The following is a 27,490-nucleotide window of genomic DNA, read 5'->3' as shown; positions in this document are numbered from 1 at the left end:
GTGACTGCAGATTAATGCCTTGGGCTGACTGCCCAGTTTATAAACACCCCAGTGCCCTGCCCTAACGTAAGAAAAATATGTCGGGAGAATTCAATATTGTCAGTCCCTTGGCTGGGCCATAGCGACGGTGATGGGGAGACGCATGATAAGTTACTGGAATGGGGGAAGTGGACCACCCTGGTGAGAGAAATGGCAGGACTCCCACCCTGGCCGTGACCCAGTCCGCAGTCACGTACAGACCTAGTTTTCCAATTGTTTTACTCTTGAACCCTTCTGGCAGGACAAAAGACCCTATGGACTTTCAGGTTTGCCAGAAAATAGTTATATAAGCTTAGAGTTGGAAGAAACCAGCTAATTTAGCTCAATCCCCCTCTCCACTTACAGGATGAAGTGTTCCAGGGAAAGGGTGTCAATGTCACAGCTAGTTAATGGCAGAGCCAGGCCCAGGATGAGTCCCCCAATTCCTGGGTTGTGTGTTTCATCTTCTAGCATTAATGTGGTCTAGGGATTTTTTTCAGTTATATTTTAATATGTGGATTCAATTATCAACCAACTAGGGGACAGTCCTTACTTTAAAACCCACATCTCAATGTGATCTGAAATTTCAGACTACCTAGAGGGCCCTGGGATCCTCAAGCTTTGGGGCTCTGCACATGTGGAGCCAAGGAAGAAATGAGGAAAACAGCTTACAAAGCTTATGGGAGAGAGAGGAAGCCTACACTGGAAAGAAGGACCATGTTTTTAAAAACTCAGAAACAACAGCTTAGAGGTTTATTGGTCTGACGATGGAAACGATTGGAGAGTATGATGTTGCACCGAGTCTCCCTCCCTTCCAGAACTGCCCTACAAGAAGACAGAAGCCTGGAGGGTAAAACCTACAACACTGCCAGGCAAGTATTTTCCCCAGAAGGCACTGTTCTAGCTTCATTTTCCATGCACTCGACACCCACAATGTGCTGGAGGTTCTCTGTATATTGGATTCTGATGTTCTTTTGGTAGGAGAGGCTGGGGAGGACACAGAAGCCAGGGATGTGATATGTACAAGGCCACATGGTTACTGAGAGTCAATATTCACACCCAGTCCCCAAATTAACTCTTGGCCTCGTTCCACAATGTCAGTAAGCCTTGGGGGAGATGTAAATAGGAGCTTTAACTCCCAGGAAATCCCGGTGGAGACCAAAGGTGCTGGAACCCTGTGGGCTACCTGTCCCTGCATTACCCACACCATCTGAGCTGCTGCCCTTTAGGAAGCAGCCTCTAGGGCAGCTCTTGCACCCACAGTAAAAGACAACAGACATAGGTACTTTCATGCAAAATCTTTATTTGGAACATGTATGTTACTGAGCAGGCCAGCCGCCATCCTGAAATAGCAAGGATATTTACATTGTGCAGAGAAATACAAGAGCTTCTTGAAGACATTCATCTGTGCTTTGCCGGCATTTTATCTGTTGCTTTGTCCTGTTTCTCTCTTCCCTGTGCTCATTATTCTTCATGCACCCTCACCTCTCATCACCTTAAGGCATCCTGTACCAGCCTGATCTGGGGGCGGGGACTGCAGCCAGCAATCGGCCATTACCAATTGTGTCTTTCTGGGACCCTTTCTACCTGTCTTAGGTATTAATGGTGCCCAAAGAAAGAATAAACAGATGAAAGTTTCTGTGGTTAGCTGGGCACGGTGGTGCACACCTGTAGTCCCAGCTACTAAGGAGGTTGAGGTGGGGATAGTGCTTGAGCCCAGGAGCTTGAGGCTGCAGTGAGCCATGACCACATCACTGCACTCCAGGCTGGGCAACAGAGCAAGACCCTGTTTCAAGGGGGGGGAAAAAAAAGTTTCTTTGGGGTTGCAAGGCCTTGTTTTCACCAAATTTTAGAAGTGCCCCCGAGATGTTTCTGCTTAACTTCTCTTACAGGCCTGTGAGGGCTCGAATTTCAGCTGACCCAGGTGGAGAGTACTTCATTGATTTTTATAATCTGGAAATGACTGCTTTTCCCCCTGGCTGGGACATATTGTTTTCATTTCTGTTTGCTGCCATATGCTTCTCAACTTGAACTTGCCTTTGTCTCCTTGCTCCATGACAATGAATGTCTCACATCTCGGCTCTGCTGCAGGGCAGGGGTGAAGGGAGGTGGAAGAAAGAAGAGATGGTCCTTTGGCTTGGTTGTAAGCCCTAGCAGGGCCTGCCTTTCATACGGAAAAGTTCCTCCTCACTTGCTTCAAGGCATGGGGATGAACGGCCAGACAATCTGGACTTGCCTTTGGGTATAAGTTTCAGTCACTAAGCAGAGACCACAGAACAAGGACCTCCCGGTCCTCTGCTGTATTTGTACACACAAGTATCACAGAGCCTTTCCAAGGTCAAAGTCAGGAATCTGCAGGAGCCTTGGCTGCCTCCTCACACGGCTGATGAACCAAGGACTGTTTCGACGGGCAGGTTGCTAGCCCACATCAACCTTTTCAAGAGGCCTCAATCTGAATTTATGGTCTTAATGACTCCCTTTTTATTTCTTTCCAACAAAACCTGCAGGCTGGAGGCCATTCTTCCTTTAATGTTATTTTATCATCTCCCCCTTCTTAGTGTGGTGGGTCCCAGAGTGGACCAACCCACACTCCTGGAGAAGGACCTCCCGCCATGCAGATTCTTAAAGGTCACTGGAATATGTCTCTTAAATCCTGTCCTGAGTAGCAACTCTCCTCCCACAGACAGATGTACAGAATCTGCAGTCAAAAACAAAACAAAACAAAAATGCAAAAATCCCCCAGGCCTGCAACAGCTTTGGCTTAAGAAACACACTCCCACCCTACATCCCATCTTTTAAGCTTCATCTCCCCTGCACAAATGGGTCTGGTAGAACGATGCTCCCAAACGCTAAACTAATTGCTTCTAAGAACTTACGACATGGGAAATGTTTCTCTAAGCTCAAATACGGATAGAGAGACAATTCTGCTGCACTGGTCCCTTTGCAAGAGATGCTATCCTGACATTTAACTGTGTATTATTTAATCATTTAAAACAAACGATAATAAAAAACTCAGCCAGAACACACAAACATGATCTTTGGGAGTCACAGGATGAAATGGTAGGTGAATGTTATCTTCCATCAGCCCCTTCTGCCTCTGAGTTGGGAAAGTAGTTGTTTCAACTGATCAGCTTCATCCTTTTTCTTCAGAAGCCCCAAACCGAGATGCTGTCAGAGTTAAGTCATTTTGCTACTGCAAAAAAATTTATCAGGGTCTGGTTTCAGAGTCATTTGAGTTTTAAAACATAAACTTCCATTAACAATGGCCCTTCGCCAACAGTAAAATGGGGCAGCAAAAGTTCTACTTAGAATTTCCACATGAATGAAACCAGCAAGGAACTCTGCTAAGGAAACCAGGATCTCGAAGAACAGATTCATGTTTTAGGGACTTTAAAAGAAGAAATCCAAGCAGTTATGCACATGGACATAATCCTGAAAACCCAATCGGGGCTGGGTGCATTGTCAGCGAGGAGTTTTTCTGTAGTTTGCAGAAACATGAGGTTGAAAGTGATAATATAGATATTTGGTTTTCAGTCATTCAGAAATTTTCTTCAAAGAAAGGCAATTTGAGCTAAATTACCATCATTTATCCCTTCTTTTGCAAATCAAGAAATACTAATCCATTGCACATGTAATCCCTCATATAATGTTTAGTCCAAATGGTCAAAATTACAACTTTTAATTTTATGAGCTCCAAATTATTAAACACCAACAGTTAACTGTGTGCATGAGAACAACAAAGACAAATACAAAATATAGAAACTTTTTCTTCCAGCCACAAAAAAATAACAAAGTTATGTATGTATGAGAAATAGAAACAACTGAATAATTAGTGTTAAATTCAAGACCTCTGGGAAAGCTGTTGTTGGTTATAGGCTATTATTTACCTTAGAATATGAAAGTTTAAAGGTCAAATTTTCAAGGTAAACGTTTAAAGTTACCTTCCCCCCAAAAAAGACTTACATGTAGGCTTAAGTTTAGAAGAGTTAAAGTATAAATGTTGATAATTTCAACTTAATTCAGAATGGTTTCAGAAAGACGTAACAATTTAAGATAACAAAACACAAGGGCATTGCATTTTGGTTTGGGAATCACAGAAGGTACAACAGTTTTTCTTCCTCGGGGATCCTTCTCTTTCTCTTGAGGAATGAACTAAAATTCAGTTATTTTGATTCAAAGAGGTATTTAGATGGTATCAACAAAATTTCCGAGGAAGTCAGAACGGAGTTCATATACATGTATGGGTATGTATGCGTACACGTACATGTATACATGTGCACGTACATAAATGTATATACACATATACCTTCTTATGTTTGCATTTAAAGAGGGAAGTAAGACCCCACAAAGACCTCCAGGCACCTCAGCCCTCATTTGGTACTACCAGGTGACCTGAATGATTCACCAGCGACAACAGTGTCTGAACTCTTCCCCACTCAATTTTTCCTGGGAAGAGGAACTTTTCGTTTCCTGCGCATACTGCTGCTGTGAAAGCTGGAGTGCACTCTAACTTTTCGTAAGAGCTGAATTCTGGACTGCAGATAAGTGTTTTGAAAAGATTTGGAAAGATTTTTCGGGGCGACTTAGGTTCTGTTTTGTTTGTTACAGTCCAAATACATAAAGTTGTTATGAAATAAAATCATACGGTGCAGATGAGAACAGGCCGGGAGAGCCAGGCCAGCCGTTTTAGGGCCAAAGGACAGATCACCCAACGGTTCACATTTTAGGAATTTGAAATGTCTAAAAATAGATAAGGTGGTTTCTCTAAAAGAAAATAAAATGAAAGAGAAGGGGAAAAAAATAAAAGGGAAAAGGAGGACAGGGGTAAGGAAGGAGGGTAAGAGGTAGTAAGGGAGGGAGGGAGGGAGGGAGGAAGGAAGGAAAGAAGGAAGGAAGGAAGGAAGGAAGGAAGGTAGGCAGGGAGGGAGGGAGGGAGGGAGGGAAAGGCAGTGATTTAGGGAATGTTAGCTATCAAGAATACCTTACTTAGAAAGAAGGAAAAAATGCATAAACTTTGTGCAGGTTAATGCAGTATTAAACACAGTAGAATATAGGCCTCATAATACTTTTGTAATGTCATATATATAACGTCCCCAAGCACTTTCTAAAAATACGCAGAGACTAATTCAAGATCATTCTAGATAAAAATACATATTTCTTTAAAGGGGTGGCATGGCGGGGTGGGGAGAAAAGTATGGTTTCAGGGCAGATCCCCACACACATACAAAGATAAAACTATGTTTTTTGGTAATTCTAGTTGATATGGCAGCAAAAATTGTCATAACAATGTTGGCTGGTTTTGAGAGGGTTATTTTCAAATATAACCTGATAGCTACATTTGTACAAAAATCTTTGTGAAAAGTTTATTTTATTAACCCTGTGATATGTCTATATTGACATTTTCTAAGATAAAATAAAAGTAGCAGAGCTGTCAATGGGTAAGGGACAGAGCTTTAAAGCAAAAGTGAACCCTCTTTGGGTTCCTCTCACACAAAGGGATACAGACTCTTAAATAAAATAATACTTCCTTAAAAATCTGCCGCCTAACAATTGTTTACATCATAGAAAAATAGCATTTTCGTAAAAAGAAATAGTCACTTTGTTAAAATGGTCTATTTTAAACCAGCAATTATTTTTCATATAAAGAATTTCTAAATACCCATACAGAAAATAAAAATAGATAATACTGAGTGCAAAGCAGACAATGGCATGTTTGCAACTGATCAAAATATTTCACTGCCAGATAAATAATACTCTTAGTATATTACAGTACAAGTTTTAATTTTTTCAGGAACTTAGAAGATATTGCTTTTATTCTCTGTTGGCAAGTTACTTATAAGTAAAGTTACTTCCAGCAGCAGGTGGTCAAATTGATTAGAAATGGATCATACCTATTGATTCACATTTCCCCTAAACTGGAAGTGCTGAAACACCAGGCAACAGCCTGTGTCCCAAACTCCTTCACAAGAGCACGTACTGCAGGCCATGGAGACACAGAGGGGAGCACACCATTCACAGGCCTTTCCAAAGCATTTGCTGGATCTTCCATGTTGAAATCTTCACCCAGAATGAGAGCAACACCAACTATTTACCAGCTTGGTCAAATCTGTCATGAGGGAGGGTTTCTGTGAAAACTCCTTCCTAATTATAGGCATTAAATCTTCATGCTATAAAAACAGATGGTTTCAACGGACGATCGCTTTATCGCCACAAAGCAATTCTGAGAGGATGGCAAGTTTCCTAGTGGCAGTGGTAAAGAATGTTATCAGGATGCTAAAAACCCAGCAGCTTCCAGCTTCTACATGGGGAAGTGGGCTGACAGACTAAATCTCTCAGCTCCTTGAGAATACTCAATTAGCAACGGAATGCAAGCTCCGCCAGCATTTCCTCACACCCTCTCCACTCTGCTAGGGTCATAGGAATCTGTAAAAAAAGAAAAGAAAAGAAAATCAGCGGTATATTCAACTGCTCTATTTTCTGTTTAATCCTTAGACCACAAATTTGTCTAGGGAACAAAAGCTACAAATGTATAAAGGTTAATTTTTGGACATTTTAACAATAATGTTTTCACTAAGGAGTAAAAAAATATTTGTCAAAAAGGCCTGTTTTCAAGGAATGTGCATAGTCATTACCCAAACACAGATGGGAAAATATGGACTGCTTAATACTTCGGCGGCTCCTTCCTGTTCACCGTGGAACATACGTCACTTTAAACGCAATGTTTCCAAACTGGCAGTGATGTGTTTGGCTGATATTAAGGTAGACATCTTATCTGGCTGATACTAAGGTAGAAGTCTTATCTTTCTTTCTTCTTCTTCTTTTTTTTTTTTTTTTTTTTTTTTTTTTTGGTAAATTACAGCTCAAAAGAAAGCTTGCTTTAGAATATGCATCTTTGTGATCAAACGCTGTCGCTTGAAGGCGTGAGGATCCTCAAATCCTGAATGCCTGGCTGGCAAAGAGAGGCTTTCTGTCTCTCATCACCACTGACCAGCAGGCAGCCCCAGGGCTGGATGCTCACCTGTCAGTGGAAGGCTTCCACAGCCTTCTAACACAGGTGTGTACGAGTCTGGGCCCTCACACTGATCCATTCTACTGCCGGCAATGGAAAAATCCCAATCTGTGCCCAGATGACCTGGATTTCTAAAACGGGACACCATACAAAAGAGCAATCATCCTAAACTGCCACTATTGCTGCTGCTGGGCGCTGCCAAGTCCCACAACCTCCATTTCACAGATGTCTGTCTGGAATCCAGACAAACCTAAGGCTCATGCGTGCGCCTCCTGTGGTAAGATTTTCCTGCCATAGCAGCTCAAAGGCTTCTTAATTTTTAAAGAAAAAATGTTTAAGCAATCTGGAAGGAGTACAGCCATTATGGAAACATTATGGAAGTTCCTCAAAAAAATTTAAAAATAGAACTACCGTATGATCCAGCAATCCCATGACTGGGTATGTATCCAAAGGAAAGGATATCAGTATGGAAGAGATACCTGCACTACAACATTATTTACAATAGCCAAGTTCACTGCAGCATTATTTACAATGGGCAAGATAGGAAACTACCTAATCGTCGAGGTTTTCATCACTGGATGTACGGATAAAGAAATTGTATAGCTGGGTACGGTGGCTCACGCCTGTAATCCCAGCACTTTGGGAGGCTGAGACAGGCATATAACCTGAGGTTGGGAGTTCGAGACCAGCCTGACCAACATGCAGAAACCCCATCTCTACTAAAAATACAAAAAATTAGCCGGGCATGGTGGCACATGCCTGTAATCCCAGCTACTCGGGAGGCTGAGGCAAGAGAATTGCTTGAATCCAGGAGGCGGAGGTTGCTGTGAGCCGAGATCGTGCCATTGCACTCCAGCCTGGGCAACAAGAGCGAAACTCCGTCTCAAAAAAAAAAGAAGAAGAAAAGAAAAAGAAATTGTATATACACACACAATGGGATATTATTCAGCCCTAAAAGATAGGCAAATCCTGCCATTTTACAACAACATGGATGAAACTTAAGGCCATTATGGTAAGTCAAAAAAGCCAGACACAGAAAGACAAATACTGAATGATCTCACCTATATGTGGAATCTTTTTTTTTTTTTTTTTAAAAAAAAAAAAGCTGAAATCACAGTAACAGAGATTAGAAGGGTGGTTGCCCAGGGGCTGGGGTAAAGGAAAAGGGGAAATACTGGCCAAAGGCTACAAACCCTAAGCGATAAGATGAGTAAGTACTGGAGACTGAGTGCATAGGGTGGTGACTTTAGTTACTAATGCCATCATGTACACTTGGAATTTGCTAACAGAGTACATCTCCAATGTTCTCAACACACTTGAAAAACTGGTAACTATGAGAGGAGATGACTATGTTAGCTGCCTTGACTGGGGTACTCATTTCACAATCTATAGATGAATCAAGACACCGTGTTCTATACCTTAAATATATGCAATTTTTGTCAATCATGCCTCAATAAAGCTGGGAAAAAAGAAAAAGGAAAAAAAAACAGCAAGGCTCAGCATGGTCAAAAAAGGTGTTTCACTTAAAAAAAGAAAAAAAAGGAAATCTGGAAGTATCTGAAAAGTTAGAAAAACAATCTTTTGGCCAAACGAGGGTGGCTCACGCCTGTAATCCCAACACCTTGGGAGGCTGCAACAGGTGAATCACCTGAGGTCGTGTTGGAGACCAGCCTGGCCGACATGGCGAAACCCCATCTCTATTAAAATACTAAATATACAAAAATTAGCCAGGTGTGGTGGTACATGCCTGTAGTTCCAGCTATTCGGGAGGCTGAGGCACGAGAATCACTTGAACCTGGGAGGTGGAGGTGGCAGTGAGCTGAGATCACACCACTGCACTCCAGCTTGGGCAACAGAGTGAGACTCAGTCTCAAAAAAAAAAAAAAAGAAAAACGAAAAACAATCTTTTCTGAAATCCATCTGGACAACCATGCATTAAAAAGGCCATAGACATTCCAATTTCTCCAGCAGCAAAGCGTCTTACACATCCTCCTCACTCCTTTACAACCTGGCTGAGACAGACGTGTGATACGACAGGTCTCATGACTGTGATGACTGATACAACCGGGCTGAGACAGACGTGCCATACGACAGGTATCACGACTGTGATGACTGATACAACCTGGCTGAGACAGACGTGCGATACGACAGGTCTCATGACTGTGATGACTGATACAACCGGGCTGAGACAGACGTGCCATACGACAGGTATCACGACTGTGATGACTGATACAACCTGGCTGAGTCAGACGTGCCATACGACAGGTATCACGACTGTGATGACTGATACAACCTGGCTGAGACAGACGTGCGATACGACAGGTCTCATGACTGTGATGACTGAGACAGCGTTCAGAGTACTTTCAGCCCTACATTACTAACCAGGTGGGACAGTCTCTGCATTTAGGAAAAGAAGTTTGCGCCTGCTCAAACATCATCAGCTGCACGCAGGGGTAATCCAGCTAAAAGGAAGGGGAGTTCACATAAGTTCTTCCTGACTGTTGATGCTTAACAACATCCGTGAGACAATATAAGACATTAATAGCTGGGTGCTTCATTTCTGTGCTCAATCAGCCCCAGAGTGCTCACATTCTGAGAGGGTCTGCCTGTGAGCAAAGGTGTCTTTTTCTTCATTGAGAATAAGGTGTGCGGTCACAAAATTATGAGAATGTGTGGAAGTCACACTTCCGGCTAGTGGGAGCCTGTTATTAAGATGCTTAGTTTCTTCCCGGCTAAGCCTCACATTACATAACACTAGGCACTGAACAGGCCATGCCATGTCTGTCTGTACCACCCCACCCAACACACACACCCTTCAAGACCCTTATTATCTGTGCTGTGTTGTACCCACCATCAAGCGTCTTTAGATTACAGATGGTCATTTCAGCTCACATCTTTTTCGTGGTCTTCTGTGCCAGGCACCCTAGAGACACCTCCACAGGACACGCCTGCTGCCCACAGTCCCCTGGGCTCTTTTTTCAGCTCATGGACCGTCCAGGTCCAATAAAATCATAATGTGGGCCACAAAACATTATTTTTTAGAGACAGGGTCTCACTCTGTCACCCGGGTTAGAGTGCTGGGGCACGATCACAGCTCACTGCAGCCTCAAACTCCTGGACTCAAGCGATCCTCCTGCCTCAGCCTCCCTAGTAGTTGGGACTACAGACATGCACTACCATGCCTAATCTTGTTTTTCATGTTGTGTAGAGATGGGGATCTCGCTAGGTTGCCCAGGCTGGTTTTGGGCTCAAATGATCCTCCCACCTCTGCCTCCCAAAGTACTGGGATTACAATCACGAACCACCACACCCAACCATCATTATTTTAAATTTTCTAGTAGCTCCGTTAAAACAAATAAAAATAAACAGGTAAAATTAATTTAAATACTATATTTCACCAAATATATTCAAAATATCGTTTCAATATGTAACCAATATAAAAATGATTGAGACATTTTAGATTCTTTTTTTGCACTAAATCTTTGGAATCTGGCGTGTATCTTACACTTACAGCACATCTCAATTTGCATGAGCCATATTTCAAGTGCCCAGTAGCTGTATGTGACGAGGGGCGACGATATTGGACAGCACAGGTCTAGAGGGTAGGGTGGTTACCTGGAGAATTTAGAATCCTGTTTCCTGTGGGTTCCATTTCAGCTGAGGACAACTCACTGAGGACTGCCCTGGTGGGCATTTCACATATTAATGCCCTCGGAGAGGTGCTAATGTCCAGCCTTCTCATGGCGTGATCTGGCATCATGAAGCCTTCCCCGATTTCTCTCATTTCGGGCCTCACACAGATATCTCTTCTCATTGTTCCCCTGGACTCATATTAACAGGGCTTGCAACAGAGGATGACGGAACCAGGAGGTTCTGTGTACGATCAATGCCTGGGATGACACTTCCGAATTGGAGCATCAGTCATCCAGCAAAGATGGGAGTCTGTGACCCGAATTGGTTTTGGGCTGCTGATTTCTTAGCCAGAGGCATGAAAGACCACTAAAGACATGTGAGCTGAAACGATCAACTTTAACCTAAAATAAAGACACTTGATGATATGACAGGCACGACACAAGGGTATGTGTGTAGGGTGGGGTGGTGCGAATAGACTTGTGTTACAGTTCCAGAACAGATGCTTGAATTTAAGTGGGCTACAAATTTAGGAGCAATGAAGCAGTTCTAGTATGCTGGGGTCATGGGGGCAGCAGTGGGGTGGGGAAAATATGAGGATTCTTATGTTTAAAACGATGAAATACATCAAAAGGAAAGCAAAGTCCAAGTGCTTATCAGTGACATAACAACAAGGCTTTACTGTAACTTGTGAAGCAACAGTGAGTGGAAAAGTGGACATATGTCAAAAGTATTACTACCTCCATCATATGACCTCAGCTGTTCTCAAAACGAGTGGTTTTGAATATTGAGGCCTGGTGACCATCACATGAAAGGCCGATAGAGGGCCACCTGAGCAAAACAAATGTGAGAAATCATCCCTAATGGTGCTCTCCTCCAATTATGGTCATGCACCACAGAACGTTTTGGTCAATGACAGGCCACATAGATGACAGTGGACCCATGAGACAATAATGAAGCCGAAACATTCCTATCATCTAATGATGTCATATCATAGTGGTGACCATCAGATGAAAGGCCGATAGAGGGCCACCTGAGCAAAACAAATGTGAGAAATCGTCCCTAATGGTGCTCTCCTCCAATTATGGTCATGCACCACAGAACAACGTTTTGGTCAATGACAGGCCACATAGATGACAGTGGTCCCATGAGACAAGAATGAAGCCGAAACATTCCTATCATCTAATGATGTCATATCATAGTGCAATCAATTTCTAAACAAACGTGGCATAGCCTAAGTTTATAAAGTTTATAAAGGTCTACAGCAGAGTAGAGGAAGTCTCTGGGCCTTCACATTCAGTTACCACTCACTCACTGACTTGCCCAGAGCAACTTCCAGTTCTGCAAGCTCCATGCATGGTGAGTGCCCTATAAAAGTGGTCCTTTCTTTTTTTAATATTTTATACCATATTTTTACTGTGCATTTTTTTTTTGAGATGGAGTTTCACTCTTGTTGCTGAGGCTGGAGTGCAATGGTGCAATCTCAGCTCACTGTAACCTCTGCCTCGCGGGTTTAAGCAATTCTCCTGCCTCAGCCTCCCAAGTAATTGAGAGTACAGGTGACTGCCACTATACCTGGCTAACTTTTGTGTTTTTAGTTAGAGACGGGTTTTCACCACATTGGCCACGCCAGTCTCGAACTCCTGACCTCAAGTGATCCACCCGCCTTGGCCTCCCAAAATGCTGGGATTACAGGCATAAGCCACCACGCTCGGCCTGTACCTTTTCTTTAGATACGTTTAGATACACAAATGCTTACCATTGCGTTAAAATTGCCTGCAGTATTTTACACAGTAACAGGCTGTACAGGTTTGCAGCATGGGACCACTAGGCTCTACCACGAAGACTAGGTGTTTAGTAGATTCTACCATTTACGTTTGTGGAAGTGCACTCTCTATGGCGTTCACACAATGACGAAACTACTAATGATGCGTTTCTCAGAGTGCAGCCCCATTAAGTGACACACGACTGTATTTGAAAATGCCTGAGGAAGCTGTCAACACGAGTAGCTCTCTAGCTGCAGATTTTTGGCCATTTTATTGTGTATTAGCAAATGCATCAGATGGAGAAGAGAAAAAAATTAAATGTTCTGCTTGTTAGTAGCGATGGTTAAAAAAAACCCAAAAAGGTCATGAGGGAGGTGTTGTTAATAACTGGCTAAAATGAAAGTCTGCATTACCTGGGTGTTTTTAGATACCTACTGGACCTTCTCATGCTAAACAGTCAAGCTAAAAATGAGGGAGTGCTTTTCTGCACTGGCAATTTTGTGTTATCAAATACTCCCTGGACTGGGCACCATAACTGAGGCAGGAGGATTGCCTGAGGCCAAGAATTCAAGACCAGCCTGAGCAATGTAGCAAGACCTCATCTCTACAAATAACTAAAAAAATAGCTGAGTGTGATGGTGCATGCCTGTAGTCACAGCTACTTAGGAGGCTGAGGCAGGACAATCGCTTGAGCCTAGGAGTTCAAGGCTACAGCGAGCTACGATCATGCCACTGCCCTCCAGCGTGGGCAACAAATTGAGACTCTATCTCAAAACAATCAAAAACCTCCCTGAAATAGGTGTCCATGAACTGAGACACAGAAATATTTACCAACTGGTATTTTATTATAACAGGATTTATTTGTCTTATTTTAAACTCCTTACAATTTTCAGGAAGATGTAGGACTGAGAAAATCATCCTGATTTTATAGATGAAGAAATTTGCTTTAGAAGTCTATGACAAGTTTTAACTAGCCTTAAAGTCTAGTGGGCAGATGTTTTGAGGAGGAAGGGGGACTGCAGAGGAATTACACTGAAGGCTACAATAAATCCCGACAGCTCAAAAAATGGGCAGGTAACTCTTTTCCACCATAATGGCAAAGCCTTCACATTCTCAGTATTCTCTACCACTGCAAAGCCCCAACTTGTCCAACGAGAGGATCCAAGGAGCCCCAACGAAGGATTATTTCAATCATGTATTTTGCATAGGGAGCAGAGGAGCAACACTGGCTAGCACCCCTAAGAATCCCACCGTATTTGGGGGAAACTTGAGAGTGCCCATGTACATTTTTTTGTTCAACAGAAATCTCTGACTACTTCCAACTGAAACAATGGCTCTTTTCTATCTGCTTCAATATTCTTGGGTTTCAAAACAGAAAATAGAAAGGGGTAGGAGGAGCGGAACCACCTGTTGAAGACTGGGTAGGAAAAGGGAAGGGCCCGGCTCAGGAGACAGCATTCCTCTAACTCAACTCGTGGGGGGGTGGGCCAAGTTTTCTTTTTCCCTTACTGTAAAAAGGCTTGGACTGGGCCAGGCTCAGTGGCTTACGCCATAATCCTGGCACTTTGGGACGCCAAGGAGGGCAGATTACCTGAGGTGAGGAGTTCAAGACCAGCTTGGCCAATATGGCGAAACCCTGTCTCTACTAAAAATACAAAAATAAACTGGGCATGGTGACACACGCCTGTAGTCCCAGCTACTCAGGAGGCTGAGGTAGGAGAATCGCTTGCACCCAGGAGGCTGAGGTTGCAGTGAGCCAAGATCGTGCCACTGCATTCCAGCCTGGGCAACAGGGTGAGACTCTGTCTCAAAAAGAAAAAAAAGGGAAGGGCAGACAAGGGGAGGAGAGGGGAGGGGAAGGGGAGGGGAAGGGAAGGGGAAGGGAAGGGGAAGGGGAAGGGTAGGGGAGGCGGAGGGGGCAGGGGAGGAAGAGAGGAGGGGAGGAGACGGGGGAGAAGTGGGGAAGGGGGAGGGGAGGGAAAGGGAGGGAAGGGGAAAGGAGAGGTGGGGAGGGGAAGGGGAGGAGAAGGGGAGGGAAGGGGAGGGGAGGGGGAGCAGGCTTGGACTAAATGACAGAAGGTCCCATCCAGTCCATGGCTTATGATGTGGATCTTTTGACATTTATCTCAACTCTTCTTCTGATCACCTGAGCTCAAGAGTTTGAGACTAGCCTGAGTAACATAGTGGGATCTCGTCTCTACAAAAAAGTTAAAAAATTAGCTGGAAATGGTGGCGCACGCCTGTGGCCCCAGCTACTCGGGAGACTGAGGTGGGAGGATCGCATGAGCCCGGGAAGCAGCGGAGGTTGCAGTGAGCAGAGATTGCACAACTGCACTCCAGCCAGGCGACAAAGTGAGATGCTATCTCAAAAAAATAAAATAAATATGCTGCAAGATCTTGAAGTTTAAAGATGGCTTCTGGATAATTCTTCAAAAATGAGGAATCTTTTGATAGAACAATTCCCAGGGTCAACTTGATCTTTTCTGAATATGCAGATTTACATTATCCACCAACCTGGTATTCTGCACTGACTAAAAACTCCAAATGCATACCGAGCACCTGCCTGCCTGCCTGATTCCTCACCTGGGCACCAGAAGTCTTGATCCACGCTCTTCTCCTTTTGTGCTGCCGGATGCTCCTTCTCTTCCCTGGAGATGCTGCCCTTGGAGATGGAGAGTGAGTGGCCCACTCTCTGAGCCTGGTCCCCACTGCCCGGAGACACAAGTCCTCCCGGGAGCCCAGCCTGGCCCCTCGTGGTGGCCTTCAATTCCTCGGCCTCCTCCTGGGAGTTGGCATTCCTGAAGCTCAGGAATCTCATCCGTGACACTGAGCTCACCTCTTTCATTCTCATCAGGCGGTCAGGGTCTGCTCTCCTAGGCGGGGAGGCCAGTTTCTCTTGTAAACTTTCAATCACTTTGGAAGGGCTTCTGAGTCTCTTTTCTGAGCCTGCCACACTTGGGGTTCTTTCTACAAAATGGAACAAAGTGGACCTGAAGGGTGGTTTTGTCTCCACATCCTTTTGTTCGAAGAACTTGGACTCCAAGGGGCTGGGCTCAGGCTCAGGGACGGGGTCTGTGCTGGTGACAACCCCGTCCACATCTGAGTGCTCGAAAGCCTGAGGAGCCCGCCTGGCACTGTCCCTGTCCCCTACAAAGAGAGGGCTCTTGGTCCAGCCACACTTCCTCCTGCCATAAAAGGCATCAGTGGACACCCTGGGGACATCTGCCGGTGCTGGGCGAGATGGCAACTCTTCCTGGGGGGACTCTGGGGTGTAGGCACTTGCATCGGGCTCAGCAGGCTGCTTCTGTGCCACTCTCTGGGTGCCCGGCAGGAGGGACTCCACTGCCACCTCAATGCCCAGGATCCTTGCAGCCCTGGCTTGCAAGGACTCACCTGGGGGGATTTCTATTGTGCTCGCTTCACCCAAAGACCCCACTAGCTCGCTGGCACCCTGCTCTTGCCCAGGGGTGAGCCCCACAGACCGTAAGTCTGGAGCTGAGAGCCCTCGGTTCTTGTTAGACAGGGACAGCGGGAGCCCTGTGCTCCTCTCTCCACCACTGTCACCCTTCCGAGGGACCGCTTCACTTGGTTTCACAGAGCTGAAAGCACTGGTGATTTTCTGACTTTCCTGGGGCTCCCTAGGTTCAGCTGGATAGGATGGGGGCAGTGGTTTTTCATCACTTGATCTTGACATTCTCATCACAGGAAATGGGCTACCTGCCAGCTCGTCCATTCCATTGCTAACCTCCAGGTGTCTCTTCTCTGCACTCATGCTTCCATCTGCTGACCACAAAGGTGCACCGCCACTGTCTTCCACGCAGAAGCGGCCTGGGGATGGAGGCCAGGCACGTGGGTGGCCAGGCTGCAGCTCCTCACTCCAGCTCTCAGACTTACTCTTACCTCTTCCCGACCTGCACACAGGGCTCTCCGGCACCCACACCCTCGGCTGTGGCTCAACCCTCATTTCCAGGCTGTTTCTGCGGAAGCCCACATCTTCCTGTGTGCAGTGAGCGCGGTTCTCCTGCTGCGGCTCTGCCTCACTTTCCTCACTGCTGCTACTGCTGCTGCTACTGCTGCTTTCTTCCTCTTCCTGGAGCTCCTTGTTAAAACTTTCTAACTGACTGATCAAATCCCAGGGACGACGGCTGACCGGCTTCAGGAGAAACTGCCCAAAGAGTTGTTTACTGTTGCACGGGCCTGTGGGCTCCCCCTTCACCACCTCCCGCTTAGGCCCAGGGTGGGCTCCAAGCCCGTGGACATCCACGCAGGGCTGACTTCGGCCTGCTTTTGGCATCGGTGCCTGATCTACGGACAAGGAAGTCCTTGAGAAAGCACTGTTGCTGGATGGGCTGAGGGACCTGTGGCCCTTCAGGTTACGGGCACTTGGCCTCTGTTTGTGATCGCCAGAAGGGAATGCTGTGTGTCCCTGAGCTTCGGAGGCAGCAGGGTCTGAACGTTTTGGACTCAAAGCTGCACAACTCGGCCCTCCTGGCTTTGCACCAGGGAGCAGCTGTGAACTTTGGGGTTCCTCGGAGAAACTGGTTTGTGTTTGCTGATCTCTGTACCGGTGCCCTGGCCAAGAGCCAGAATGCTTGAGTTCTCTGTGCTTTGTAAGGTGGATGAAACTGAGGTCATTTGTTTGTCTGTCTTCTTCTGGTTCCCCTAGATCTTGTTTTTGGAACTCCGTTCTCCCACCCATGCTTCCTGTGAGGGCCTGCAACTCCAGGTCGGTGGAAGACATGCTCAGCAGACTCTGTTCTTGCAGAGCCGGGCTCTTATCAGACCCATTCTTTTGATCAGCACTGGGCTTTAAGTCATTGTTGTCCATATCTCTATCTGGCAGATGTGATTCTGATTTCACTGGGATAGAAACCAAACAAAATATAGTCTCATTCATTTTTGTCTTTGAACTTTTCTTGGTCCGAGTCCCAGTTTGGAACTTTTTGAGCTTGGTTTGAGTTTCGCAGGTGCTCTCGCCCTGTGAGTACGGGGAGGAAACTTGTCCCCCAATGTGCCCGTGCTGGCTGCCTCTCACATCAGGCCACTGTCCCCTTGCCACACAGCGGCCTCTCTGGTCAGGGAGGCCGCTGTTTTCCCCATCCCCGGGGAGCTGGCCCCACAGCCACCGGGGGCTGGGACTGGCCAAGACCGGGCCTCTCTGATCCCCCGACAGGGTTATTAAGCTCTGTGGATTCCAAATGGCACCATCAGGCTGCATTCCTCCATGAGCCGGCTCTTGGGCAGTGACAGGACTGGAGTTATATGATTTATCGTCAAGCTTTATGTCTTCACAGAAACCCTGGGGCTGAGCTAGTTTAAAATGTCGTAACCGTGGATCATCAAAGGGAATGTACTGAACGAAGCCGTCGTAGGCAGTGACGGGTCGGGGGTGTGCAGGGAGCCCCTGAGGCGAGCGGGCGCTCGCACCATACTCACTCCCAGTTCCAGGGGGGCCCGAAGGAGGCTGACCGCTGGCCCCAGCCTTCTCGGTCGGAGACTGCTGTTGACTGTGATCGCCACACACATTTATGGGCGCTGTGTCTTCCAGGTAGGGGTTTGGGATGTTCTGTGGGGGGGATCTGTATGAGGGCGGAGGCACATACACTGGAGGTTCCAATCCAGGGTCGGACAGGCAGAGCTCATGCCTGGGGACATAGGAGTCCATCTGCTGGCTGTCCTGAGAGTCACTGCTGTCCGCTCCTCCCCTAGACTGCTGGTGCGAGCTGTAAGATGGGGGCTTGAGGGGCCTCCCAAACTTAGGCCGGGGAAATGGGGCTGAGCAGCCACCCTTCTCAGAATTCCTCGTGGAGTCCAAATTCGGTGTGCAAGTGGGAGGATACGGTGGCATTTTAGGTGAATGTCTTTCATTGAATGGAATGGGAATTTCGGTGCAACTCAGACTCTCGGGGGAAAGAACTCTAGGCAGTGAGCGGGATTTCCCTTTGTTTTGAGAATTCAACACATGTTCTCCTTGAATGAATGGGTACAGGTCTTGAAACAGTCTCTCCCCATCCCCATCAGACATCTGCCTCCCTAATTTCCTTGGTTGGTTCCAGCTTTCCAGGCTGACATTCTGCCACTTGGCAGGACCCGACATTCTCAATTCTTCTTCCCAAACTGGCTTCTTCATCACATGCTCTGACCTTCCTCCAACTTCCCATGGACCCTCCCTCATGTGGACAGGCAGGCTGTGGGCTTGGGCCATTCCTCTGGCCTCCAGGTTTTCATGCTCCCTCGGCTTCTGGCTCCTGGCTTCTTGCCGTCCTCTTCTCCGGTAGGCTTGGTCATTACCAGTCAGGGGATGAGAGGACCGTGCTGAGGTGGGTTGATTATAAAACCTACAAAACAAAGAGTCACAGACGTTAGGCACAGAAGAAACATGTCTTCATCTGCTTCTGTGACTGGCATTCGAAGTCAAACTCAGGTCAGCAACTTGGAAAACTTGGTTCCCAGCCACAGTACTTGCCAGCTTGAAAGAAAACATATCCCATTAATTATGGTTGGAAGACAGCCACATGTTTTGGCATCAAGGGCCAAGAAGGGGCAGCAGTGGGCAGCCCACAAGAATACAGGGATGTTGGGCATACTCCAGAGATGTCAAGGTCCTTATAAACATTAAAATGTTCAGTGGGAGGCTGGGCACCATGGTGCATGCCTGTAATCCCAATATTTTGGGAGGCCAAGGTGGGAGAATCTCTTGAGGCCAGGAGTTCGAGACCAGCCTGTGCAACATAGTAAGACCCTGTCTCTACACAAAATTTAAAAATCAGCCAGGTATGGTAGTGCCCACCTATCTCAGCAACTCCAGAGGATGAGGTAGAAGAATTGCTTGAGCCCAGGAGTTGGAGACTGTAGTGAGCTGTGATGGCATCACTGCACTCCAGCCTGGGCAACAGTGAGACCCTGACTCATAAGAAGACCGAAAAAATGCCCAAGGGAATGAGGGTTAACCATACAGCAGCATTTTTCAAGGTGTGGTCTTGGACCACTTGCAGCATATTCCTGGCTCAGTCCAGACATTCTGTGCAATCTCTGGGAGGGAATCTGGGAACCTGCTTTTAAAAACACTGCTTTTTAGCAGGGGTTCTGAAACTTTAGTGAGAATCAGAATCAATGAGTCCTGGAATTGCTAACACACAGATTGCTGGGTCCCATCCCCAGCTTCTCATCTGGAGAGGGGCTGGAGAGGGGCTCTATAATCTACAAGTTCCCAGGTGATGCTGATGCTGCTGGTCCCAGGGCCTTACTTTGAGAACCATCATTGCTGGTGGTTGTTCACTCTGACTGCACATTAGAATCCAGGAGGACTTCAAAAATCCAGATGCCAGGCTGTATCCTAGACACATTACATTACAATCTGAAGACGTGTGGGTGGTAAATGCAGGGGGAGGCAACCAGGCATCCGAGATTCTCCAAGTGTCCCCAGGGATTCCCAGTGTGCAGCCAAGACTAAGAAATATGTCTCTAGCAGAGTCCCCTCATCTCTCTGATGGTAAGCATCACCCAGTGGGCTTGTAAAATATACACATTACCAAGTCTCTCCCTCTGAAAGTTCAGACTTGGTAGGTCTGGGTTAGGGCCCAGGCATTTGTATTTATATTTTTATTTATATATTTATTTTTGAGACAGGGTCTTACTCTATCACCCAGGCTGGGTGCAGTGGTGTAATCATGGCTCACTGCAGCCTCAAACTCCTGGGCTCAAGCAATCCTTCCACTTCAGCCTCCCAAGTAGCTGGGACTGACTACAGGTACTTCACCATGCCTTGCTAATTTTTAAGATGTTTTTGTAGACATGGGGTTTTGCTGTGCTGTCCAGTCTGGCCTTGATCTCCTGGCCTCAAGAAATCCTCCCACCTCAGCCTCCTCATGCGTTGGGATTACAGACATGAAGCACCATGCCTGGTCCATCTGTTTGTTTGTTTTTTGTTTTGTTTGTTTTGTTTTTTTGAGACTGAGTCTCGCTCTTTCGCCCAGGCTAGAGTGCAGTGGCACAATCTCAGCTCACTGCAACCTCCACCTCCTGGGTGCAAGCAATTCTTGTGCCTCAGCCTCCCGAGTAGCTGGCATTACAGGCGCCTGCCACCACACCCGGCTAATTTTTGTATTTTTAGTAGAGACGAGGTTTCACCATGTTGGCCAGGCTGGTCTCCAACTCCTGACCTCAAGTCTTCTGCCCACCTCGGCCTCCCAAGGTGCTGGGATTACAGGAGTGAGCCACTGCGCCCGGCCCCATCTGTATTTTTAACAAGCACTTCAGAGGATTCTTATCCTAAATTTTGGGAAACACTGCTAGGGCTCACATTGAGATTGACTAGAGGAAGAGGGGAGCCCTGTTCATGGGTTGAAACTCTCTGCAAGGCAGGAAATGGTAGTATCAAATGCAGGGTGTTGTTCACTACCGGGCCACACATTAGGATTTCCTTGTGAGCCTTTAAAAAATACCAGTGCTCAGGGCCCATCTCCAAATATTTGGATTTAATTGGTCTAATGAGAAGCCAGTATATTTCAAAATCTCCCAACTGACTCTAGCATGCCTGGAGAGTTCAGAATCACAGTTCTAAGGCAACCAAAGGAAAGTATCTGAAGAACATCATGTGCAGAAATATTAAGCTACTACCCATGAATGATCAGAGACTAGGGCCATATAATAGGGAAAAACCATTAACTGGAGGGAAGTTCAGGGGACTCAATAGTTTTGATTAACCATGGGCTGGGCTGACACTGAAAAATGTTTCAAGTCTAAGATAGCTGTTTGCTTTTTAAATGATTACAGTAATGGATTCATTGTTGAAAATGAATGTTGGAAGAATATAAAAAAGTACAAAAAGCAAAAATTGCTTATACTCTTTCTACTCAGAGATGGTTACTTTGATACGTATCTTCTCGCCTGTGTGTGTGAGGATGTGAATTTTTGAACAGCCTGAGTATTCTACTAGGTATCTGGTATTATGTGAACATTTCAACATTTCCTGACACTTGTAACACAAACAACAGCAGCCACTTACACAGCAGTTGCTGTGTGCTAGGTCCATGCCACATGCTTTCTGCCTACTCATTTAAGCTTCACCAACATCCTTCTGAGGTAGGAGCTATGGTCATTACCATTTTACAGAGGAGGAAACTGAGGCACAAGTGTTCAGTAACTTGCTTAGTCCTAACATTTACTGGGCACTCAATGCATGGTGCTAAGCATGCCAAGTAAATTATTTCATTTCAACGTTATAATTACCACTATTTCCCACTTTTACAGATAAGAAAACTGAGGCATAGGTAGGTTAAATGATTTCCCCAAGTTGCACAGCTTCCAAGGATTTGGGAAAGAGTTCTAAGCCAAGAAATGGGAACCTAAAGCGCTCAATTAACCCCACGTTTTACTTCTTCCAGTGTCATGTAAACCCCCTCAGATGCTTAATGTTCGTGGATGAGTTGTATTCCCTCACACACACGGGATTTACTTAACCCTTCACCAATGTTGGACATTGATATGGATTCTATTCTAAAACACTTTGAGACACACCATTGTTCACAAACACGGGATGCAGATCTCAGATCATTTAGAGTAAGTCCTTAGAAAAGAAGTGAGTAGATCATGGGGTGTTGTGTGACACATATTGTCAAAATGACCTTAGATAAACTATCCAATTTATAGGCCCTCCTGTCGTGCAGAGGACAGCCGGTCTTCTTGAACCTTTTCATCCCCAGTTATTACAACTATTTTTCCCCATAACTTCTCACTACTTTAATTTGCATTTCTTTGATTACTAGTGAGGTCAATTTCCTTCTCCCCATGTGCTTAGGTGTTGTTATACATTTTGTGGTTTCAAATGATTCCGGTGACACAGTCTGCTTTTCAGCTGGTGGCACAGCGAGTGAACACAACATGAAACCGGGAGGTGCAAGGCCACCAGTTCTATGCAGCAACAGTGCATGAAGCCGGGGAAGAGTCCCTGCTGGGGACTGGGCTGCAGGAGAGCCCTTCCAATCACAGAAGCAGAAGGCTGTGGGCAGGAGCCCTGGTAAAAACTTCTATTTTTATTGCTACTATTCTTATTTTGGAATTACCTCTTTGCCTTAAAAGGTAAAGATAGACCCTCAAACTCTATCCAACGCCGGGTGCAGTGGCTCATGCCTGTAATCCCAGCACTCTGGGAGGCTGAGGTGGGTGGATCACCTGAGGTCAGAAGTTCGAGACCAGCCTGGCCAACACAGTGAAACCCCGTCTCTACTAAAAATAGAAAAATCAGCCGGGTGTGGTGGTGGGCGCCTGTAATCCTAGCTACCAGCTACCCAGGAGGCCGAGGTGGGAGAATCGCTTGAACCTAGGAGGCGGAGGTTGCAGTGAGCTGAGACCATGCCACTGCACTCCAGTCTAGGCGACAGAGCAAGACTGTACCTCAAAAATAATAATAATAACAATAATAATTCTGTATCTGCTTCTACCCCCTGATAACTTGTTAGGCAGCCACTTACAGCAAAGCTTAATTATGGGCTGGAAAACCAGAAAATATCCAAAATCAGTCTGAGGTAAGGCATTTGCCACTGAACAGCCTCAATGCTTCTGTGTTAACAACCTGTACGTGGTATAAGCTATCTTAACACCGGGCACAGTAGTAGGAGGTCATTTTCTTTTGTTGTCATCGAAATTATGTTTTGAGCATTTGAGTTTTGAGTGCTGAGAAGGGGGCTTCCTGGTCAGGTTCTATGCAGATTATTCATTTTGAAAGCCATCGCCACTGGCCCCCCTCCACATCCCTTTCCTCCCTGTCTCCCCACTTTAGCTGAGCCAGGCTTGCAGCTCCAGAAGCCGCAGAGTCCGCCCTTGGGGACTCCCGTGTGACCGCCCATCAGTAGCCTGAGAAATGCTGTAGAACATGAACCACTGAAAAGTCTTCAGCACCTACTGTCTCTAGGCTCTCAGACTCTATAGAAAATCCAAGGTCAAGACTTGAAAACTACAATGTAAGAAGGCATTACAATTGTTACACCCCACTTCGAAAGGCTAAAAGAAATCATTAGGAAGTATGTGGTTGGTGCTTTGCACCAGAAACAATCTACCCTCTTACCTCTGCTCTTAGGCTGATGGTGAGTGGGCTTTTATTAAGCACCGTTCTCATTCCTGACAGTCCTGTGAGCGCTTTCCTGGATTGCCTGACTTTAGGGAGGAAATGATACCATGTGGCTTTGATGCATTTTCTCAATTGATATTCGGGTTTCACAGTGTGCTTAGAGAAGGGGCTAAAATCCTGAGGTGCTACTTGTGCAAGTACACGCCACGAGCATAATCAGAAGACAGATAAAAAATGACAGAAATAGGACAAGAATACAAACAGCCCGTCACTTCCTACAGAGGGAGCGTGGTTGGTTTTCTTCTCCACCCAAAAATGTTACATTATCACTTTAACTTTGTCAAAACTGCCATATATAACAAACCAAAATAACTAAGAATTTTGGGTTAAACTTCCTTCTGTTTGCACAAGGTGCCAAAATTCCAATTTAATAAAAACCCAGGTCATCTGGGAAATTTTAAATTATCCACTTTACAACACAGTCCACATATCATAGAAAACTATAAACCATTTAATTAATAAACATCTATTTTGTACCTAGCAAGGGCCAGGCTCTGACAGGTGCAAGCGCACTCGCCATGGGAATTGCTCTGGTAGATTTCTCCTTCAGACAAGTTAGCAAGAATGGCTCGTCTAGTAGCTTCGCTATAGGACGCCCATTACCAGTTAAAATGTACACTGCTGCATATGGTTTCAAAGCCAAAAATATATTTTCTGATACGCTGAAGGAAATGAGATCAAATTTTTCTTTTTAGAAAAATGAAACTAATTATCTTACATTTTAAAAGACATTAACAATGGCACTTTTAAGAAAACATGCTGAACACATTAACACAGGGTGGGAAAAAGATAAGGAAAGCAAAGTGGAATGTGATCGCCCAGACAAATTGTGTCCACGAGTTCAATGGGACAAGCAGGGTCTTTACACAGAATTCCCGGGCGAACAGGATGGAGGTGAAACAGAAGTTATGCTTGCCAACAGCCCCATCTCTCATCTCAGGAGAGACGAGGCCAACGAAACAACCGCTAGCAACTGCTTGGGAAATATCTGAAATATGAGCATGCGGAAAACAACATGTTTAACGGAAAATGAGCAAATCTACTCACTGCATATGCAGCAGCTAATTATGAGAAAAATTAGGAGACAGTTCTGTTCGTTCACACGACTCCTTCTCAACCACAATGGAAAATGATACCCTTCTTTTAAAAAGTGAAAGTCTCCTTAGAATAGCAACATTTGCGCCAGGCACAGTGGCTCACGCCTGTAATCCCAGCACTCTGGGAGGCTGAGGCAGGCGGATCACCTGAGGTCAGCAGTTGGAGAGCAGCCTGACCAACATGGTGAATGAAACCCTGTCTCTACTAAAAATACAAAAAATTAGTCAGGCGCAGTAGCAGGCGCCTCTAATCCCAGCTACTTGGGAGACTGAGGCAGAAGAATGGCTTGAACCCAGGAGGTAGAGGTTGCAGTGAGCTGAGATCGTGCCACTGCACTCCAGCCTGGGCAGTAGAGAGCAAGATTCCGTCTCAAACAAAAAAAAAGAAAAGAAAAAAATAGCAACATTTGGAATGCCTGTAACCATTGGCTTACATTCTCCATCTTCTCAGTGGCCTCCAAGGTCCTCATGAGCCGCACTGACTTGTTATCACTGGGGCAGCTACAGCCTGGCACTGGGCCTGATACCCAGCAGCACGGGATAGATGTGTGGATTAACTTAAAAAATCAGCTAGAGGCTTGCTGCCCGCCTGATGAACTGGGGGTTCTGTGGGAAGTGAGACAGACAGTTACCCTTCCCCCCTGCATGAACAAAATCCTGAGCCTTGTCCTCCCGTGGGGGCCCTCAAAGTCCAGTCAGCCGTGCTTTGCTGTGGTCATTGGGGTGGGGCTGGGGAGGCCCCACTAAAGCCATGCCTTTATCCAGCGATCCCTTCCTGGTCCCCAAATCTGCAGTCTAGCAGATGCCTACTGCTTTCTATTGCTTTCCAACCCTAGTGTCATGTTCTGGACCAGTGGATGGTCATGGCATGTTGGCCTAGCCTGTTCCTTCAAAACCCACTCCCCTTCCACAGGCATCTGTATCTAGCCATTGGTATCTAGATGCAGAAACTGAGCACCAAGGCTGTAGGTCTCACTGAAAGAGCCAGGAGCAGCGTTCTCTTCTGGTTGGCAGAAGGGGCTTTGGGCATCTCTTTAGAGTGGCTCATATTCACCAACCCCAGTGTCAGGTGCCTAACATGCTTCTGTGAGGGCCTCAGCCATGTTCCATTCCAGAATTTGCTCTGAAAGCTCTCTGGGTCTGGAAGCCTGCAATTTCATTTTTCGGCATGCCTTGGTCTATTCAGTACCACCCTGCGCAAACGTCCCTCTGACACAGGGTAACGAATGGGCTAATTTTGGAAAGGGGAAATCTGGGGTCCAGAGAAGATGAAGACTGAAGTATAGAGGTTAGCATAAAATTAAAGGTCAGTCAGAAAAGAGAAAACTGCTCTGAAAATATAATGGATAAATATCAGTCTTCAGCAAAGTTCAATTTGAACAAGAATTGTAGGTTGCACTGGCAGAATTGTAACTAGAAAATCCACAAATGCCCAGTCGGACTGCGAATGCATTGTCAGGCCTGCTTTTTATGATGTCACAATGAATGACTCCAGATGACAGACAGTGCAGATTCAGTTAAAACATAAAGTACCTGGCAGACTATTTCCGGAGGTTACAGTTTTGTTATTTAAAAAAAAAAAAAAATACACAAATAATGGGTCTGGAAGAGGAAGCATGATAAATTTGAGGACTTAGAAGTGATGCTAAATTTGGACATTTGAAGAAGGGGCACAGGAAAGCAATTCAAAGGCACTTGAGTTATCAACGTGCACAGAGGAAATTAAGTAGGAGGCATTTTGGAAAGGCACCCACTGATAGCGACCTGGATGGAAGCCCTTGAAGTCACAGTTCCTCCACAGCACGGGCTTTGAACTCCTGTGCTTGGGTCTGGCTTCCACAAAGATGAGCTCAGAATGGAAAAATTAAAAAAAAAAAAAAAAAAAAAGAAGTTGGAAGCCATCGCCACTACAGTGCCAACCTGGCCAGCCACGAGACCATAATATTTTTTAAACTCTGATGGCTAGAAATGGACACAAATTGCTCTTCTGTGGTTGCCAGCAGGTTTCTGAATCATCTTTGGGTTAGGGCTTCAGCAGACTTTTGATTTTGCAAGGTCTAGTCAAGAACTTTTATACACGCAAGGTAAGTCGGAGACCACGGTCCACGGGCCCCGCCCCTGGGACTGGGGTTTGGGTGGTTGCTTCCTTTGCATAAATTAGTAAATTCACAGCTGGTGCTGATGTGAAGGATGGAGCCAGCTTGGAAACTGTCGTGGTAATTCTAGTAGTATATCTTTTTAATGCACGTAACAAAATCAGGGGCTGGGAGATCGCTCACGGAAGGGGACGCCTCGTTGATGTGGACCACTGACCCACCTACAGGTAGAGGAGACAAAGAGAGACCCGGCATGGAGGTTCACGCCTGTAATCCCAGCACTTTGAGGGGCTGAGGTAGGAGGATCGCTTGAGCCCAGGAGTTAGAGACCAGCCTGGGAAACATAAGGAGATCCCGTTTCTACAAAAAAATTTAAAAAGAAAAATTAGCTAGATGTGATGGTGAGTGCCTGTAGTCCTAGCTACTCAAGATGAGGTGGGAGCATTGCTTGAGCCTGGGAGGTCAAGGCTACAGTGAGCTGAGATGGCACCACTGCACTCCAGCCTGGGTGACAGAGAGAGACCCTGTCTCAAAAAAAAAAAAAAAAAAAAAAGAAAAGAAAAAAAAGAAAAAAAGAAAAGAGAAAGAGAGAAGAAAAGAGAGAAGAGAGAAGCAGGATGGAGCAAAGGGACACAAATATACAAATGAAGGAAGAAGGGCACAGGTCCACGTGGAAGAAGGAAAACAATACCCTGGAGAAAAGGTAGGTGGAGCTGGTGAGGGTTCCTGGGGCAGCCGCCAGCTGT

The 27,490-nt window shown here is 45.8% G+C and overlaps 1 protein-coding gene across 3 annotated transcripts in view; it reads right to left on the bottom strand.

The window, feature by feature from the left end:
* Positions 1–1,301: 1,301 nt before the first annotated feature.
* Positions 1,302–27,490, bottom strand: part of JCAD (junctional cadherin 5 associated) — a 103,726-nt gene continuing 77,537 nt past the window's right edge. For all 3 annotated transcript variants that reach the window (XM_071070286.1, XM_011738331.3, XM_011738330.2), the window contains 2 exons: positions 15,007–18,761; positions 1,302–6,441 (listed from right to left, as the gene is read on the bottom strand). In XM_071070286.1, the coding sequence (XP_070926387.1) occupies positions 6,407–6,441; positions 15,007–18,761 (3,790 nt within the window). In that variant the 3' untranslated portion in view covers positions 1,302–6,406. The remainder of the gene's footprint in view (positions 6,442–15,006; positions 18,762–27,490) is intronic.

Source organism: Macaca nemestrina, chromosome 9 (genome assembly GCF_043159975.1).
Source record: "Macaca nemestrina isolate mMacNem1 chromosome 9, mMacNem.hap1, whole genome shotgun sequence".
Classification (NCBI taxonomy): Eukaryota; Metazoa; Chordata; class Mammalia; order Primates; family Cercopithecidae; genus Macaca; species Macaca nemestrina.
This window is presented reverse-complemented; position numbering and strand designations above follow the sequence as displayed.